Raw genomic sequence first — 18,490 nt, forward strand, 5'->3', positions numbered from 1 at the left:
AACCATAGATTTTCATGGAGCTATTAAAAAAAAATTGTAATCTTCAACAACAACATGCCTGATTAAACTGTTGATAAACCACCAAGATTCACTTGGATTATGTTCTCTTGAAAGAAAAAGCAGGGTACAAAGAAATTTTAAAATATTGATAAAAACTGGATCTTGATCATTGCAGGTGATATTCAGTTTGCTTCGGTGAACTCACCTTCATGACAGCATTGGATCCAACTCGATTTATAGCTATAGCATATACAGTCTGTTTGGGCACTCTCTTTAAGCAGGGAGGCCTCCCCTTACTTAAAAGCTAAAGTTTAATTCTTTCTGCTGTTTTGAAAAAGACTTGTGGGGTTATTATCACCTTGTTAATAGAGGGGTATCTGAATGCATGTTGCCTTTCCAGAGAAACGTAGGAGAGCCTTGACATTGGTTAACTTGCCCAATTCAGTATCACTAACGTTAAAGATTTGGTTCTGTAGTAATACTTTGATATCCATTTTAAAATTTTGTATTCATATTTTTTTGTGGGAGAGGGAATGAACTGACACAAGTTTGCATCACTCTGTTATGCCAAAAATAACTTGTATATTGTTTACGTGATGCTTAATCCTCTTTCTCCATGCTCATAGTAAATGGCGAAAAGCCGTTCACTATGTTCAGGCAACGGGGGGGGAGGAGGGGGGGCTTGACCTCTATGCCCTGTTTGTTGGCACTCCAGGGCAACGGTTGGCCACTATGGGAAACAGGTCCTAGACTAGATGGACCACTGGTTCAGGAGGGCTGCTCATAAGCATTTTCCCCATGAAAGAAGATTCTTCTAAGTTTCTAATGGCTGTTTTGTGTTCTCTCTCTCTCTCTCTCTCTCTCTCTCTCTCTCTCTCTCTCTCTCTCTCTCTCTCTCTCTCTCTCTCTCTCTCTCCCCCCCCCTAAAAAACAGGGAGTAGAGGTCAATAAGAGACACCTTATATAAGAAAATATAATCTGAATGCGGCTTTCAGTGACCTTCTAAAGTTACAGTTCAACTCAAATCTGCATGTTTATAAAAGTCGGTCACTTGAAAGGAATGAAACTAGGATTCTCTGGACACCTGCCAAACTCCAGAAGCATGTCTTAATCCCAGACACACCTGTTGCTCTTGAAAACGGAGCACAATTACATTGCCCGGTACTCTTGAAACCATTTATCGTGCTCTGGAGACTGATTTTTTTTTTTTTTTTGTCACTGTAAAAACACTTGATGGATGCTGGATCCCTACATTCCTGGATGTTGTGCTATCATAATAGTTCACCATCAGGATTTTCCTGTTCACACAAAAGAATTAAGGTGTTGAGTGTTGAATGATAGTGTGACAATACATAGACCCTACTTCTCTGTCCCAAGACTTGGAAACAATGAATTCCACCAGTGGTTATAATCTTGATCTTTGCTTACCCATGCCATAGATTATGAAATCTTCTTTGTGTAGTTCCTCATGTTGCGTGACTACTTTTTCACATCACAGAACTAGTGAAAGATTAAAACTAGCTAAAAATGATCATTCTGGTACTCCAAAACAAATATCTTCCTCTGTTGAGATTTATCCCTGTATCCCAGTATCAATGCATTTGTATGTGTGGAGATTTAATTCTAGGTTTCCAGTTAACCTTGAATGCCTGTTTTGCGTATCATGATTTTGTTATACTGGCATGCGCTTTCAGTATAATGTGACTAAGATTAATCAATGCAAGCCTTGTTCTGATAGCAAGGTATGCTGCTAATTCATTTTTATTTTATTTTTCCAAATAATCATTATACATTCCATTGCGCATTTTAAAAAGTATAATTCTTTGACTTCCCCTTCCCCCTCCTCTGATCTTTTAGTTAACATTTTTTTCCTCTTTGTATTGTTTTTCTAATTCAATTATAACAAAGCCATCCATGCCCAATACATCCTTTCTGAATTAGATCAAAATACATTTGTTAATATCACATTTAAGTTCATCTCTACAATAATTAATCCATGCCTCCCAATCTTTTGCAAATTCATTATCATCCTTTTGATTTACCGACGCCGTAAGTTTTGCCATTTCTACTAATTCCATCATTTTTTCAATCCACTCCGATTTGTTTGGTATATCTGTCATTTTCCATCTCCTAGCATATACCATTCTGGCGGCAATAGTAGGTATGCTGCTAATTCAGATACTGACTGATGCCTTCCAATATGACAATTGATTATGTTTGTCTGTTTCGTTCTTTCTTAGGGCCTCTCTCATTTACCCTGGAAACATTCCCTTTGTAATCATAAGTATGGGCTTTAAAGTTGCTAAGACAACACACACATTTAAAAAAAAAAACACCCGTGAAGTTATGCCTTTTCAGAATATTGTAATGAAGGTTTTCGGGGAGGGTGTTCTCCAACAATTTTAAAGGGTTCTCCACTACATGCTTTTCAGGTTACCAGATCTTGTCTGGAACTTGAAACATTCCAAGCTGCTGACATTCACTATCACAACTTTTTGCACTTTACCTTGACAATTCAAAGGTGTGCTTCAGATAGTCATGCTCAATTTACACTTGTTCATTTCAGTAAATTGAAGTCAAAGCTGAAGTCCTTCCATCTTTTAAAGGGGGGTGGGGAAACATGGGGCTTTGGCTTGACTATGGAAACAGTTTTTTGACCCAATGCTTGTTTTTATGACCCCAGTAAGTGCCATATACATTTTGGAGGACTTTCATTCATAGGGTAGCCATGAGTCGAAAGTGACTTGACGGCACTTAACACACACACAAGTGCCATATAGTAATGTCTCCACACTCTGACGAACTGGGAACCTTACGGAAAGGGCTTATTAATCATCTGTGTGACGATTGGTAGTCAGTTAACCTCATATGCTCTGTACATACTTGACTTGCATAGTTTACATTGAATTTCATCTCTGACTTGGTCAACAAGTGCATTTTTTCTTGTTTATATCTTCTAGCCCATAATATTTTGGGGTTATCATGTGTTTGTTTTTATATTTTCTGTTCTCATGAGATGGGACCTTGTCCTAGCCTTGTCCTCAAGCAATGAGGCTGAACCCTTCATTCCATGCATTTTTGAACAGCTTGTGTAATCCAAATTATAATGCTTTATATACAAGATATAGGTCCTAGCCAAATACCCTATGCCAGGAGTGTTGATGAGGAAAGAAAATAACACAATAAAGCCTGGGTTCTTTTTTACTTCCAAAAATGAAGGCTAATTCAGTACATTCATAAGCAAACCCAGTATGATATAGTGGTTAGCATGTCAGACTAGGATCAGGGAAACCCAGGTTCACATCCCCACTCTACTATGGAAACTTCCTAGTTGACCTTGGGCCAGTCACACACACTGTCTAACCAACCTCACAGGGTTGTTATGAGGATAGAATGGCGTAAGCCTTTTCGGGTCCCATTTGGGAGAAAGGTGGGGTGTAAATGAAGTAAATCCATTCTAAGCCTATTTACCTAAATCAGTTTAAAATGTTTAATTTAAATCAATCAATTTAAAAGGATTTAGGATTGCACTGAGTTCATAGCTTTCGGTGTGCTGAAAAAAGTGGAGATTTCAAATTTACCCGATTGGAGTTTAACAAGTCCTCAGATTGGTCAGTCGTTTCTTTCTGTGGTCTGTATGTTCCTACGCAGAGTTGAAGTCAATGGGCCTGGAAGGGTATAGGTCTATTTTGGATGGCAGTGTCAGCATTCTAGGCTATGTTGTCATGCATATTAGGGGAAATTGCTTCGGTTTGCATGAGCCTAGCTAAACAACTTAACTAAGCCATAGGAACATTTCTAAGTATTCTGTATGGTAGAAAGAATCTTACTTTGTTAGGATTTCTGGTGGTTATAGCCTGAAGCTGTACATGATAATAGCTTTGTATTTCCTCCTTTCTCTCTCTTTTTTTTCTTTGCATAAACAGTAACACAATTGGAATGTCTGTAAAACTAATGTTTGTCTTTTATAGTTCCCCAGAGAGGCAGGCAACATGATGGGAGGCTGTGGAGAACAATCAGGGCAGTTCCTTGATGGAAATTTGATGGGTTTAAATATGCTGCCAAAATCCGATTTGATAAAAATCCAGTTTTTAATGATGAGGAAGGCTAGGCCCTGTCCTAGGGAAAAAAAGGTTTGATTTATGGGTCAGGGGAAAAAACAATGTCTGTGAATGGGTCAACAAGCTTCCAAATGAGGGGAGGAAGTAGAAATAGAACGCAGACATATGGAGAAGGCCTGCAGGCAGGCAGTGTACAAAACCAGCATTTCTGGGCATTCCTACTAGGGTTGCCAACCTCCAGGTACTAGCTGGAGATCTCCTGCTATTACAGCTGATCGCCAGCTGCTAGAGATCAGTTCACCTGGAGAAAAGGCTGCTTTGGCAATTGGACTCTATGGCATTGAAGTCCCTCCCCTCCCCAAACCCCGCTGTCCTCAGGCTCCGCCCCAAAAACCTCCCGCCAGTGGCAAAGAGGGACCTGGCAACCCTAATTCCTACTGAAAGATGCTGACCATGATAGAAGGCATTTTTCTCACTGTTTTGATTTAGCTTCTACTAATTCCATTGCAATTCCTGCCATGAGCTCTTTAATAACTTTTGGCATACTATAAGGAAACTCTAAGTGTCTTCCAACAGAGAATACCCTTGAAATGAATGGATATTTGCTTACAGAAGGGCTGCTGCCCCTGTTTCTGCTGTAGAATGCCTTTGGGACCTGCTTTGTAAATTTCAGATGTCAAGTGTGCCCGGCACCCTTCTGGATTAGATGGTAGGCCCTGTGTGTATGTGTTTTGTATTCACAGCATTGGGAGTTATTCTTCTCAATGAAAAGGGTAAACTTTGGCTTCGGAAGCAGTGTACACTGTTAATCCAAAGCGGGAAGGACAAGAAGGGAAGTGCCCCTGAGCTGTGCTATGATATAAATAGCACAAATTCTAGGAAATTGACACATAAAAAAGAACAGAGAGAACCTGTTGTTAGTACCCTGGAAATTAAAATATAGTAATATATGAAACCTGTTTCTGTATGAAAAAAAATAATGAATGATTTTGCCATTTTATATGGTTTTTATATGCTGATTTTCTCTACCTTTTTAAGGAGAATCAAACCAGCTTACAATCTCCTTCCCTTCCTCTCCCCACAACAGACACCTTGTGAGGTGGGTGAGGCTGAGAGAGCTCAAAGAGAGATGTGACTAATCCAAGGTCACCCAACCAGCTTCATGTGTAGGCGTGGGGAAACCAACCCTGTCCACCAGATTAGAGTCTGCCGCTCATGTGGAGGAGTAGGGAATCAATCACGTTTCTCCTAACCACTACACCACGCTTGCTCTCCTCCTCCAGGACTGTGCATCTGTGGCAGGGGAAGCTGGTGTCTGGCAGCAGTGGTGGCTCCTCCAGGACTGTCCTTCACTGTAGGATTCTCTGCCAAGCCACAACCGTTGGCCCCAAATAGGCAGCCCTATACACAGCACTGTCCCTCTTTTCATTGTGAATTAGGGAGAGGTGACTGTTAAGGTTACTGCTACAGATGTGAAGGCCCAGGGAAAACCTGGGACGACTGAATATTTTGAGGAGCACTAGCTTCATGTGTAGGAGTGGGGAATCAAACCCTGTTCTCTAGATTAGAGTCTACCGCTCTTAACCACTACACCACACTGGCTCTCCAGCCTTTCTTCAAAATAAGATGCCTGTCTCCCCTGACTGCTGGAAAGAAGTGGATTGGTATCATCATACTACCATTACTCCTAAGCTTGATGTTGCACAAGCACCATTTGCTCAAATCTCCATACAACAAGGAGGGAATATTTCCAAAAATATGGGGAGAGGCTGCAGGTAGATACCTCAGAAAGCCAGCACCTGGCCATTCCTTTCAACATTGTTCAGGTCCAGAGAAAGCTTTTTCAGAAGATGTTTCAAAACCAGATCACCTCAAAGGGAAACAGTCGTACCCCCTTCTTGACTGAAACATTTACTGTTCCTTTCACCCAGCCAGCGTGGTGCAGTGGTTAAGAGCGGTGGTTTGGAGTGGTGGATTCTGATCTGGAGAACCGGGTTTGATTCCGCACTCCTCCACATGAGCGGTGGAAGTGGATTTGTTTTCCCACTCCTACACATGAAGCCAGCAGGATGACCTTGGGCTAGTCACAGTTCTCTTAGAGCTCTCTCAGCCCCACCTACCTCACAGGTGCTTGTTGTGGGGAGGGGAAGGGAACGTGATTATAAGCCGGTTTGAGTCTCCCTTAAGGGGTAGAGAAAGTCGCCATATAAAAACCAACTCTTCTTCTTCAAATGTACTGAACCAAGACAGAAACAGTTAATTTGTGGATAAAAGCCACTTCACCATTAGAAGCTCAGCTGAATGTGATAAGTGTCACAGGAAACACTGGCATGAATGCTGAAGTTCACCACACAGAGGTCTATTGTCTGTCTCCTCTCAGCAGCAGGAAAACTATTGCTGTTCAATAGAAGAACCAGAGATACATTGATAAGAGAGCCTGGCCCATCTGGAAATCATTCGCCAAGGGAAAGCTGACTTAGCCCAAACTAGCCAGACCCAAATAGTTTTGCTGCAGCGTGGTTTTACTTCTTATGCAATATTGAATAAAATTGAAATAGCTACAGAATCCCAATTCCAAAGGCTTTAGAATTATGTTAGAACTTGTGGTTGAATAAATGTAAATAAGAATGTGGTTTTTCTCTTGGTTATAATCTAGGAACTTATATTGTTGGTTTGCAAGGAGGGTTGTTTTGGTTAGCTGTTTCCACAAGACTGTTTATTCCCCTTTAGTTGTTGTTTTTTAATGTTTCCTGATATGTAAATATTCTCTGTAGTGCTTGCCCTGATCTTGTTGATTTTGTAGAATTTTTTCATTGGGTTGGATCCTACGGTAAATACATATAGAATTCCTAATCTGACACACATTCACTATATTGGGTACATTAAGATAGAGGTGTAATCCACCATTCATAAGAACATAAGAAAGGCTCTGCTGGATCAGACCAAGGCCCATCAAGTCCAGCAGTCTGTTCACACAGTGGCCAACCAGGTGCCTCTAGGAAGCCCACAAACAAGACAACTGCAGCAGTCTTATCCTGCCTATGTTCCACAGCACCTAATATAATAGGCATGCTCCTCTGATCCTGGAGACAATATGTATGCATCATGACTAGTATCCATTTTGACTAGTAGCCAGGAATACCCCTCTCCTCCATGAACATGTCCACTCCCCTCTTAAAGCCTTCTAGGTTGGCAGCCATCACCACATCCTGGTGCAAGGAGTTCCACAATTTAACTATGTGTTGTGTGAAGAAATAACCTTTTTTGAATCTCTCACCCTCCAGCTTCAGCAGATGACCCCGTGTTCTAGTATTATGAGCGAGGGAGAAAAGCTTCTCCCTGTCCACTCTCCCCGTGCCATGCATAATTTTACAGACCTCTATCATGTCTATCCTTAACCACCTTCTTTGCAAGCTAAAGAGAGGTATGGTGGAGTACTAACCTACCAATCACCTAAAGAGCCCAATGAAATTCCCCCACACTGACCGTTGGTTCTAGGCAGTTTCTGCAGTGAGAACCTGAGTGGGCATTGCTGGAAGAGATGAATTCCTGCTTTATCCAAGCAGGTCTCAGTGATGTATGTCATGTCAGCCCTTTCAGCTGGGAATTTCTGTCTCTAGTCTCTAATGCTGCCTCTGTCAAACCCGATACAAAATTTGCACAGACCGTTTTTTGCCATCTCTGTAAAACTAAAGAGCTCTCTCAAACGAACGCTGCATCTAATCAGTCACAGGAGTCTCATGTTGATCTGGACCGTGACTGATTTTTTTTAGCTTGTGTGGCTGTTCCTTACATGATGTGAAACTGTTTGGGGGAACAGACTTCCCTTTAAAGCCTAGCGGGCTGTGTTATGTATTCCGTGTCACTAATTCTCCAGCCCTATCTAGAGTATATATTGAAAACCTAACAGGCGTACTGCTCATTAGGCAAATGCTGACCAAGTTGGAAATAAAATTGAAGGCAGCTGGAAGCAGGTTTTCTATAAAAGAAGGGTGAATGGCCAACTGGCTGCTTATTAACAATTCACACTATAATGGGGAAAAGATCTCCAGCAGGGAAACTCCCTCTGCTTTCGATTCTGGTCCAGAACAAAAATTAACTCATCCACCCACATCCTCTTGTAAACGTTCGTTTGGGATGAGACTGGCTTGACTTAAGACAGTTTTTGACAACACATCGAAAGCCAACGGCCTAATTAATTGCCAACTAACAGTTCTTCTCAGATACTAGCAACGATGGTCAAAAAGAAGTATATGGATAACTTTGTCTTTAATAGTATTAAATGATTGCTATATGTTAGGAGTAATAAAATGGGTTTCCCAGTAATGTGGGTGGCCATCAGGTTCAAAGGTGTAGCCTCAGGATATGGCTGGTTTATGTATTGGCTTAAATATCTTTATAGGAGACAAATGGAAGACAGCATACAACTCAGGGTAACTTTCTTTCAATTTCCTCTCTAGGCATTAAACAAGAGTCATTAACATCTCGCTGAAGTGCAGCAGGGCTTACGGTGCAGCAGCTGGTGCTGTAGCATTATAACAAGCTTGCCTTGAATGGCTCGTAGCCAGCAAAACACTGGCAACCTCTTGCATGTAATCTTTCATAAATAGGAAGCATGTCTCCAGGCAGATACTTGGTTCTTGCTGGAAGCCAGGGCTGCCAAAAAAACATATGAGAGATGGAAGTTTTTTGCTGGAGCCCTGAGTTATCTGATGTGTGCTGTGATTTTCCTTGACCTTTTCCAAGCTTAATGTTAACAACATTGGCTGATCTGAGTAGAGGTGAAGCCAGAGTAGAGGATTCATATCTGGCACAAGAAAAGGTATATTGTCACTAGGTCAGGAGTAGCAAAATGGGAAATGTGTGTTAGCCTCATACTTCTACTTTTTAGAAAGCGAACGTTCTCTAATTTTATGACACAGTATCTCTGTTACGTGCTCTGTGCCTGAGTACAGAATCACGTCAAGAGTGACAAACACAGAGATTAAGAGACTTTGTGTTCAATTCTCATCTGATACTAAGACATTGGGAACAACCCAGAGTTTGTGATGGGAACAAGCACAGTTTATTCTTGGCCTGGTGGCTCCCTCCATCGCTCACAAGCAAAACTAAGAAAAAAGATTTACTAAACTAGAAGCTTTCAGTCTAACCACATGAAGCTGCTTTACACACACAAGATCATTAGTCTATCATGGTCAATATTTTCTACTCTAATTGATGGTGGCCCTCCAGGGTGTTAAGCAGAGGTCTTTCACATCACCCGCTACCTTACCTTTAATTGGAGATGCCAGGAGTTGAACCTGGGACAACGATGCTTTTACATTCAGGTGCTGCCTCTCCAAAAGGCCATGAGATCCCACTTTGTTTTAGGACATTTGGTTGTCACAACAACTTGTGGTTAGATGGCAGACTTGCTAAACCAGGAAATCTTCAAGCTCAGCTCTGTGTGAAGGGAGAGGGCATGAAGATAACCACACATGAAGCTGCCTTGTGCTGATTCAGATGATTGGTCCATCAGGGTCAGTACTGTCTACTCAGAATGGCAGCAGCTCCCTGGGGTCTCAGGCAGAAGCCTTTCACATCACCTACTGCCTGGTCCTTTTAACTGGAGATGCTGAGGATTGAACCTGGGACCTTCTGCATGCTAAGCAGATGCGCTACCACTGAGCCACAGCCCCTTGAATATGAGCCAGAGAATGCCTATGCAGTTTTCTGGGGGTGGAGTTAGGGTCGCCAGGTCCCTCTTCACCAGTGGCGAGAGGTTTTTGGGGTGGAGCCTGAGGAGAGAAGGGTTTGGGGAGGGGGGGACTTCAGTGTCATAGAGTCCAATTGACAAAGCAGCCATTTTCTCCAGGTGAACTGATCTTTATCGGCTGGAGATCAGTTGTAATAGCAGAAGGTCTCCAGCTAGTACCTGGAGGTTGGCAACCCTAGGAGTGCAGGAAAAACCCTGAAGCCACTGTTCCATTACAACAGAAAGCAACTTCTCACTGTGCGATGGGCTGAGCCCCTGGGGATGCATTGCCTTCAGAATAAGATGAGGCTTGTATTGAAAGACAGTTCTGTTTGCTTGTTGTACATGTACTATATCCCAGTGAGTCCTTCTGTTGTCTTCTGTTTCTTTATATTAGGCTACCCAGTACATGGAACTAATTTCAAAAGAAATGCAGCCAGTGGCTGGGACAGAAGGAGCTTATTATCGGCGCAGGAGGATGATGAGACAGCTTCCTATTTATGACCAGGACCCTTCCCACTGTCGTGGCCTTTCTGAGAATGAGGTAAAGCTGATGGAAGACTTTGTGAAGCAATATAAAAGTGAGGCCCTTGGAGTTGGAGAAGTTGCTCTGCTGGGCCAAGGAGGCACCACCAAAGAGGAAGGGAAACAGCATGATAAAAACATCCCTGCAAACAAGGAAGCCGTTTCGACCAATGGAATGCTGGCGAATGCTGCCAAGGGACCGGAATATGTAAGTACTCAGTGACTTCCCTGGAGACAGAAAACTGTCGTGAAGCTTGATGAGGAAGCTTCATACTAAAATGCAAGACTGGGACTCAAGATGATTCATTGTTGAAACTGAAGTCTTTTGGTTATGTAGTTGGCTTCTTCAGAAGTGCCAAAGATTCCCAAGTCACTGTGGATAAAGCGGTCCCAGTATGCAGCTTACCAATGTAGGGATTAGTAATCACATGTTCTGTACCATTTGCAAGGGCAAACTTTGAGCAATATGTTGCATTGTTGGCAGGCACTCCTTATGGCACACTTTCCTTATTTCAGCTATTGAAACATCCCTCAGTGAAAACCAAGACATGGCACTTCTTTCAGACAAAATTTAGGGTAATTCAGTAGTTACTGGCTATGCTCTTCATCAGTGCCAAGCATTTGCATATGATCTGAACTTTGAAGCCAGAGACATCCTCCCCCCCCCACCCCTTTGAGCCAAGACATGCGGGTGCACTTGGTTGCAGAAAGAAAGCAGAATGGGGTGGTTGTTTTGGGGTGGGCACCCCCAGGCAGGAAACCAAATCATATATTTTAAAAAAGATCATTCCATCCTAAAAACCACCAAAATGCCGGAAGCTGAGACTTGTGCATGCCCGATGTCCTTGTGAAACCCTTAGCAGCAAAGATTATTACACAATATGTAAACCTTCAGTTAGTGGGACTGATTAAGCTCAAAGCAGCTTGCCCCTGGCTTCCCTTCAGCTTGGCACCATTGGAGGTGCTAATTTCATGGGCATGCACGTTCATCAAACATGCATCTTCCAAGCCCAATTACACCATATTTGATCCTTTTGAAGTGTGGAGGAGGAGCATGAGGAAATGGCCTTCCCCTTGGGGCCATTTCCTATACCTACAAGATGCCCCGAGATGAAAGAGTATGGCTTTTCTCCTTTTGTGTGCTTTGAAACTTGGTAATGAGGGTTCTTGTTGTATCTTGGAGAGTATTTTCCCCCTTTTCCTTGTTAACGATAAAATAATTAAAAATGCCTCTGGGCTTTCCTGAACAGGCGGGAAATTGGATGTCTTTTGGTATTCAGGATGAAGATATAAGATAGGAACGTTGGGTGAGGGGAGTGAATGAGAGGAGCTCTGAGCCCAATTTCCCACCTCTGTTGGACCCCTTCATCTAGGGCTGCCACCTCTGGGTTGGGAAATGCCTGGAGACTTTGTGGGGAGGAGCCTGGAGAGGGTGGGGTTTGGGGAAGGGACGGATCTCAGCAGGGTATAATCCCATTGAATGCACCTTCCAGAGTAGCCATTTTCTCCAGACAAACTGATCTCTGTCTTCTGGAGATCCGTTGAAATTCTGGGAGATCTCTAGACCCCATGTGGGGGTTAGCAACCCTACCTTCTCCTGTGAGGCTGCAATAAAGATCCCAGTGGAGATCAGAACATGCCTTGAAGCTCCCTCTTCTCACTCAACTCCTCTCCTTTCTCCAGCCTCCTTTGCTTTAAGCCAGGTGCCTCCCTGCCTTGAGCAAAGGACATTCATCCGGTCTCCCCACAGCCTGTCCTACAGAGCCAGGAAACATGGACATGAAGGGGTGTTTTTTTTCCAGACTTAAAGCCCTATCACTCACACACCAGATATTTTTGAATGCAGCAGAGGCTCAGTCCAGGCAAAGATTTCCTCTGGCTTAGAGAAGAAAAAAATAATAACAACCATCTGAAGAAGAAGGCTTCCGCTGACCACATTTGTCAAAACTATATTGGCAGGGAAGGTTTATTTTGACTGCAAGTTCATCCTTCCAAATAAATACATATCTGTGGTGTTATTCGCCAGAAGAATTTCAAGCTTTGTTTTTTTTTTCCTTCGTGCACCAGTGGAAAAGGGAAATTCTTTCAGAAAATCATTACAAAAGCTTCATTTGTGCAGACGCCGCAGACAGCTCAAATGGGAGGCAGGTCCGCGAGCAGTTTTGACATCCCCAAAAACAAACGTACGCCTGTGTAGACTAGCAAACTGTCACCCCTGTTAATGGTTGTTTTTATAGCATAGCAGATGTAGTGCTCTGAATGCGTACCTGTTAACAGCACCTTCGTGAAATTGCACAGGGTAATAATGCTGAAAAAAATGTCATTCAAAGGTTACTAGCTCACAGTGTCGCCCAGTTCCTAATTGTTAGTTCTGAAAAATGTCTAGCCTTATGGGGATTGCTGGATTTTTCATTGATTACAATGTATTTTGATACTATGCTGGCAGCAGACAGTGGCATTAATGATATTTTAGTGGAGCATCTCGAGAGAAGCTGCAGTTAATGCGCAAATTCGATCTAGTATATTTTATTCCACCCTTTTCCCAAGGAACCCAGGGTGTCATACATGGCTCTCTCTTTTCCCCGTTTATCCTGCAACAGTCCTGGGAGTTAGATTAGTCTGAGAATACAACATGCTTACAGCCACTCAGCAAAATCAGCCTGCTGTTTGGAGGCTTGAACCTGGGTCTCCCAGATCAGTATGATCAGTACCTGGAGAATATAGGATTGATATAGGATCACCAGATCCCTCTTTGCCACCGGCAGGGGTTTTTGGGGGCGGAGCCTGAGGAGGGAGAGGTTTGGGGAGGGGAGGACTTCAATGCCCTAGAGTCCAATTGCCAAAGCAGCCATTTTCTCCAGGTGAACTGATCTCTATCGGCTGGAGATCAGTTGTAATGGCAGGAGATCTCCAGCCACCACCTGGAGGTTGGCAACCCTAATTAAACAGGAGGCCAGCAACAGGAGGCTCTGCTGAAAATTCTAGGCTAGCTGAAGGAAGTCACTGTTCTAATCTTGTATTTCCCCCCCCCTGCCCCGAGTTCCCTTCATTCTCTGAGAGATTTGGCCCGTGTTTTAAGAAAAATATTCCACAGAAATATTCAGCTCTTGCCCAAGCTTAACTTCACAGGAAAAGGGTGTTGTGCGGGCTTGCGGGAAATTGGGACGTTTGTAGAGAACCTCTTTTTTTAAAAGTAATTTCCACTGAAATAAGTCTCTTTCTTGGGGGGAGGGGAATTAAGGTTCACTGCCATGTGATACCTGCATGCTAAAAATGTGTTTCCGCAGTCGCTGTTGAGAGTCCAACCACAGCATTTCCATTTCGAAAAGAAAATCTCCTTCAGAATGTCCACGATTAAGCTAAAATGCTCTCTTAACCATATGCCATGTTTCCCCCCCTCTAGGCACCACTGAATGATTATTTACTTCATTCATATTCTGCCTTTCTCCCCAATGGGGACCCAAAGAGGCTTGCATTGTTCTCCTCTCCTCCATTTTATCCTCACAGCGACCCCCTGAGGCAGGTTAGGCTGGCAGGGTGGCTGACCCAAAAATCACTTGGCAAGTTTCTATGACAGAGTGGGGATTTAAACCTGGGTCTTCTATATCCTAATCCAGTGCTCCAACCACTACACTATGCTGGCTGTAGTTTGTATTCTTGGTAGCTGTTACCCAGTTAAAGTCTGAGCATCTTTCCTTTGTTTGTTAACTGGAATGGAGGATGGCGTTCATGGAGACGCCTGGGGTTTGGAGAGAAGGAAATGGCATTTATACCACACATGAAGCTGCCTTATACTGAATCAGACCCTTGGTCCATCAAAGTCAGTATTGTCTACTCAGACCGGCAATGACTCTCCAGGGTCTCAGGCAAAGGTCTTTCACATCACCTACCTGCCTAGTCCCTGGAGATGCCGGGGATTGAACCTGGGACCTTCTGCATGCCAAGCAGATGCTCTACCACTGAGCCACAGCCCATCCTACTTTTATCTGTCATTTAAAATTAAACATTACTTCTCTGTTTGCCCTTCTACCTTATGCCTTCATTGTGTAACGGGCTGTAAATGTAGATCATGAAATTACTCCTCTAGATTAACTGCGAAATAAATAAAGTTGGCATTGGACTCAGTGCAGTGGAAAGTTATTCTACACAAACCTAATTGAAATGATTGGGAGCAGAAGAAAGTTTCATTTCAGCATAGCTTGCGCAGAAGAATTTCCTGCTGATTTAGGCTGATAAAAAGTTGAGTGTGTTACTAAGAAAGGAATTCATATCACCAGTACTGTTCACTGGATAATGGGATAGTGTGTTGTCTACTGCACTAGGTCTTTTTTAGGAATGTCAGGATCATATTCCAGCTCTGACATATCTGTATGTATTGTAAGCGGCTGCATACCCCAAGAAAATCATATTATGATGCATAGGGAGAGGTAACATGTAATAATGTCTTTGTCCTCCTCAGAAGAGAAATGTGCTTTATTTGTTTGTTTGTTTGTTTGTTATTTTTAGCCCACCCTCTCTGGTCAAAGCTTCTCTCCAAGCTTGTACTATGAGATTGCCTCTTAAAACTACCCTTAGGCAAATGGCTAAGGGGCATTCCTGAGGGTCCTTGAAAAAGCTTTTGCTACCGACAGAAAGATCATTGAAGAGAGTGCTCTGTAGGTTGACTCCTTTCCACTAGAACATGTTTGTTATGGAAGCATCCGATTCAGCCTGTTTTGGCCACGTTAGGCTTCACTTGAACACTGAGAAGGTAGTTAAGTCACCAGCCATTTGTGTCCTCCTGGGGCTGAATCCAGTAGGATGGTTTCATAAGCAGATTAAGGAAAACAACAACATTTCAATGATAAGAAGACTGTTTTTCTAGAAACGTTAATATTCAGAAGTGATGCTATCGTTGAAAGTATAAGATAACAATTTTAAAATTAATTAGAGTTCTGCTCAGTGTGATGCTTCACATTGGGTTCACAGCCACAAGAAAACGTAATATTTTAAAACACTTTGCCCTAGCACCCTGATGGCAAATCTATACTTTTGTGGAACATATTCCGCAAAGTGTCTCTTTCATTGGCTTTTAATGGTGATCCTTATTAACAGCTGCTTTACATGTTACTTCATTGCAACAACTAGGGTTGCCAGGTCTCCCTCTCCTCTGGCAGGAGGCTTTGGGGGCAGAACTCACAGTTTGAGTGGTATAAGGCCCCTTGCGATGCGGCGCTTCTGGGTGTAAACCAGAAGTGACATGCCACAGTGTGTATGTGTGTGTGCACATTTGCCCGCCAACCCTCAGCTGGTCGGCGGCTGGGGGGTGGATTGGCAGGGGTTTGCCTGCCACCACTGGGCACCTGGCAACCCTAGCAACAACTCTGGTGTCAGCTGTGGTACTTCTCCCCCACACACACACACATACACACAGTCCATTATCAGAACTTCCATATGGAGGATGTAATGTGGTCTTCAGTTACTGTGAATCAGAACTCTCAAAAGTTAAGCAGGTGTCTTCATAGCTATGCCTGAAGTAAAGAATGCTTAGCTATTCACTGCAAAAATGTGGATGGAAATAACATGTGGACTTTAATCTCTTCCCTAGTTTTGTGACCTCTGCAAGCATCTGCTGCCCATGGAATGGCCTGTGGTCTATGCAGACAGAGCAGGCTATGATCACCAGTGGCATCCTGCATGCTTTGTGTGCTCCAAGTGCTCTGAACCTCTCGTGGATCTGATCTACTTCTGGAACAATGGAGCCATTTGGTGCGGGCGCCATTACTGTGAGAACATCCGGCCACGCTGTGCAGCCTGTGATGAGGTATGATAGTCAGGAGTGCTTGCTGTCTGTATGGTTTGATGCTGAAAGTCCCCTCCCTAAGAAGCAGCTGCTAAAGAAAGGCACCAGTTGGTACAAAATCAGTCTTCCTTCTCTTCCCCTCAGCATAGTTTGTGTGTGACCTGCTTGGAATGGGTTTGGGATAGTGCAAATGGTCTTTTTGCATCAGATCAGGGGTACAATTTCGTCTTTCAGGATTTTAACGGAACTTACTGGCGTTGTGCAAGATGAGCTGCCCATCTTTATAGAATCATAGAGTTGGAAGGGACCACCAGGGTCATCTAGTCCAGCCTCCTGCACAATGCAGGAAATTCTCAGCTACCTCCCCCACACGCCCCCAGTGACCCCTACTCCATGCCCAGAAGGTGAGTAAGATGCCCTCCCTCTCATGATCTGCCTAAGGTCATAGAATCAGCATTGCTGACAGATGGCAATCTAGCCTCTGCTTAAAAACCTCCAGGGAAGGAGCACTTACCTCCCGTGGAAGCCTGTTCCACTGAGGAACCGCTCTAACTGTTAGAAAATTCTTTGTTTTGGATGATCAGAAGGTGCTGGTTTCCAGAGAGCCTTGAACATTTTCCACCCGTTTTTTTTTTGCGGGGGGGGGGGGGGTTTAATGCTGCCTGTGTGTAATGTTGCTCTTTTCTTCTGGCAGCAGATGATCTCACACTCCTTTTTCTTGAAAAAAGAATTATGCTTTGTAAAAAAACAAACAAAAAAAACAAGCAAAAGCTAGGGTAAGCGGCTTTTTGTGAGTAAAATGATGAAATTATGGCTGTCAAGTGCTAAGGAGCTTCTCTGACCTCTGTACTCAGAAACCAGGAACATTTATGCCAGCGGGTTTTGAATGAATGAAGCTTGTTACCCTTCAGCTCCCACATAGGGCAATGCTCCAAAGGGCAGAATGTAAAGTGTCAGGTGAGCTAGGGTATATGCAATTTATTGCATAATGAGCTGCTGCTGCTTGAAGATGGGAGCACACAAAGGTATATACGGGGTGTGGATAACTTGGGTGTGTAGAGGATTGGTGGCAAAGAGAATCACCCTGATCCAGAGGACATCTGAATTGTTGAACGATGAGAAATCTAATCACTGTATCTGGGAATGGATAAATGCAGAAGAAAGAATTGTCTCTGTTTCAGGACTGTGATTGTGTGAGTGTGTTGTTTATGCTGGCAGATTCAGAGGAGATGAGGAAAGTGAACCAGAACTGATAAAGGCAAGAATGTTTTCTCACGGGGCATGAACCACTCAAGGAGCATATTGAGCGATCCCTGCTTAGTTAGTTACATGCATGTATAGATAACCTTTAACTGAAATGTGTTGTTGGAGGAGAGTTAAACTCTCCTCCAACACCACATTTCTAGATCAAATCAAGCCTGAATTCTCCCTTGAAGCTAAAATGACTAAACTGAGGCTGTCGTGCTTTGGTCACATCATGAGAAGACAAGACTCTCTGGAAAAGACAATAACGCTAGGAAACGTTGATGGCTGCAGGGAAAGAGCAGGACCAACATGAGTTAAGGCCTTCAAGACAGGATGCTTTGTAGGTCATTAATTCATAGGGTTGCCATAAGTTGGAAGCAACTTGATGGCACACAGTACACACATAGCCAAAATATTACGGTAAATTTGAAATGAATTTAAATGTCAGCAACCAACAGCATTTTAATAATGTGTCCTGAGTTTCATATTGCTTTAATCTATGTGGGAGGTGCTCTGTTAGAATCTAAATATAAACATTTTATGTGGCTTTGTATTAATTGGGCCAGAATGTTCCTGTTGTGTATGTTTACCCATTCCCTCTCTGTGCAATGCTAAATAGTAATGATGTGTTTATTCTTTGTTAGAAATTCCTTTGTTTGTTTGTTTGTTTGCACAATGGACGCAGCCTGTTTAAGAAATGACAGACGACGTTGTTTACTCCCACAGATCATATTTTCTGAGGACTACCAGCAAGCCGAAGGCTTCGCCTGGCATAAGAAACACTTTACCTGCTTGGGGTGTGAGACATTGCTCTCTGGCAAACCCTTCGTCCTGGATGGGGCCAACCTGCTGTGTACGACTTGCAGCAAAAACAAACAACTGTAAACAGCGTGTGTATTTTTTCAAAAACCCAACTCTGTTTTCCGACTCAGAGGAGATGTGATTTAATGGGCCAGAAAATGGTAGGGAAGGGGGAGCATGAGGGAAGGAAGGCCCTTCATGTTGTGTTCAGACTTCTTTGGCTGTTCATGAGCACGAACATATAGGAAACTGGAAAGGAGAATGATCGTATGGTAGGAAACACGCTGTGTGTGAAGTCTAGAAAATCCAAGGTCCTAGTCCATTCTAGAGGCGTGAAGTAGA

At 43.2% G+C, this 18,490-nt stretch overlaps 1 protein-coding gene across 1 annotated transcript in view; it reads left to right on the plus strand.

The window, feature by feature from the left end:
• The window catches only part of LMCD1 (LIM and cysteine rich domains 1), a 58,246-nt gene extending 40,004 nt beyond the window's left edge, over nucleotides 1-18,242 (plus strand). The window contains exons 4-6 of the mRNA XM_056861076.1: nucleotides 10,193-10,528; nucleotides 15,908-16,123; nucleotides 18,074-18,242. Of these exons, the coding sequence (XP_056717054.1) occupies nucleotides 10,193-10,528; nucleotides 15,908-16,123; nucleotides 18,074-18,232 (711 nt within the window). The 3' untranslated portion in view covers nucleotides 18,233-18,242. The remainder of the gene's footprint in view (nucleotides 1-10,192; nucleotides 10,529-15,907; nucleotides 16,124-18,073) is intronic.
• The last annotated feature ends 248 nt before the right edge of the window (nucleotides 18,243-18,490 follow it).

This window comes from Euleptes europaea, chromosome 1 (genome assembly GCF_029931775.1).
Source record: "Euleptes europaea isolate rEulEur1 chromosome 1, rEulEur1.hap1, whole genome shotgun sequence".
NCBI lineage: Eukaryota > Metazoa > Chordata > Lepidosauria > Squamata > Sphaerodactylidae > Euleptes > Euleptes europaea.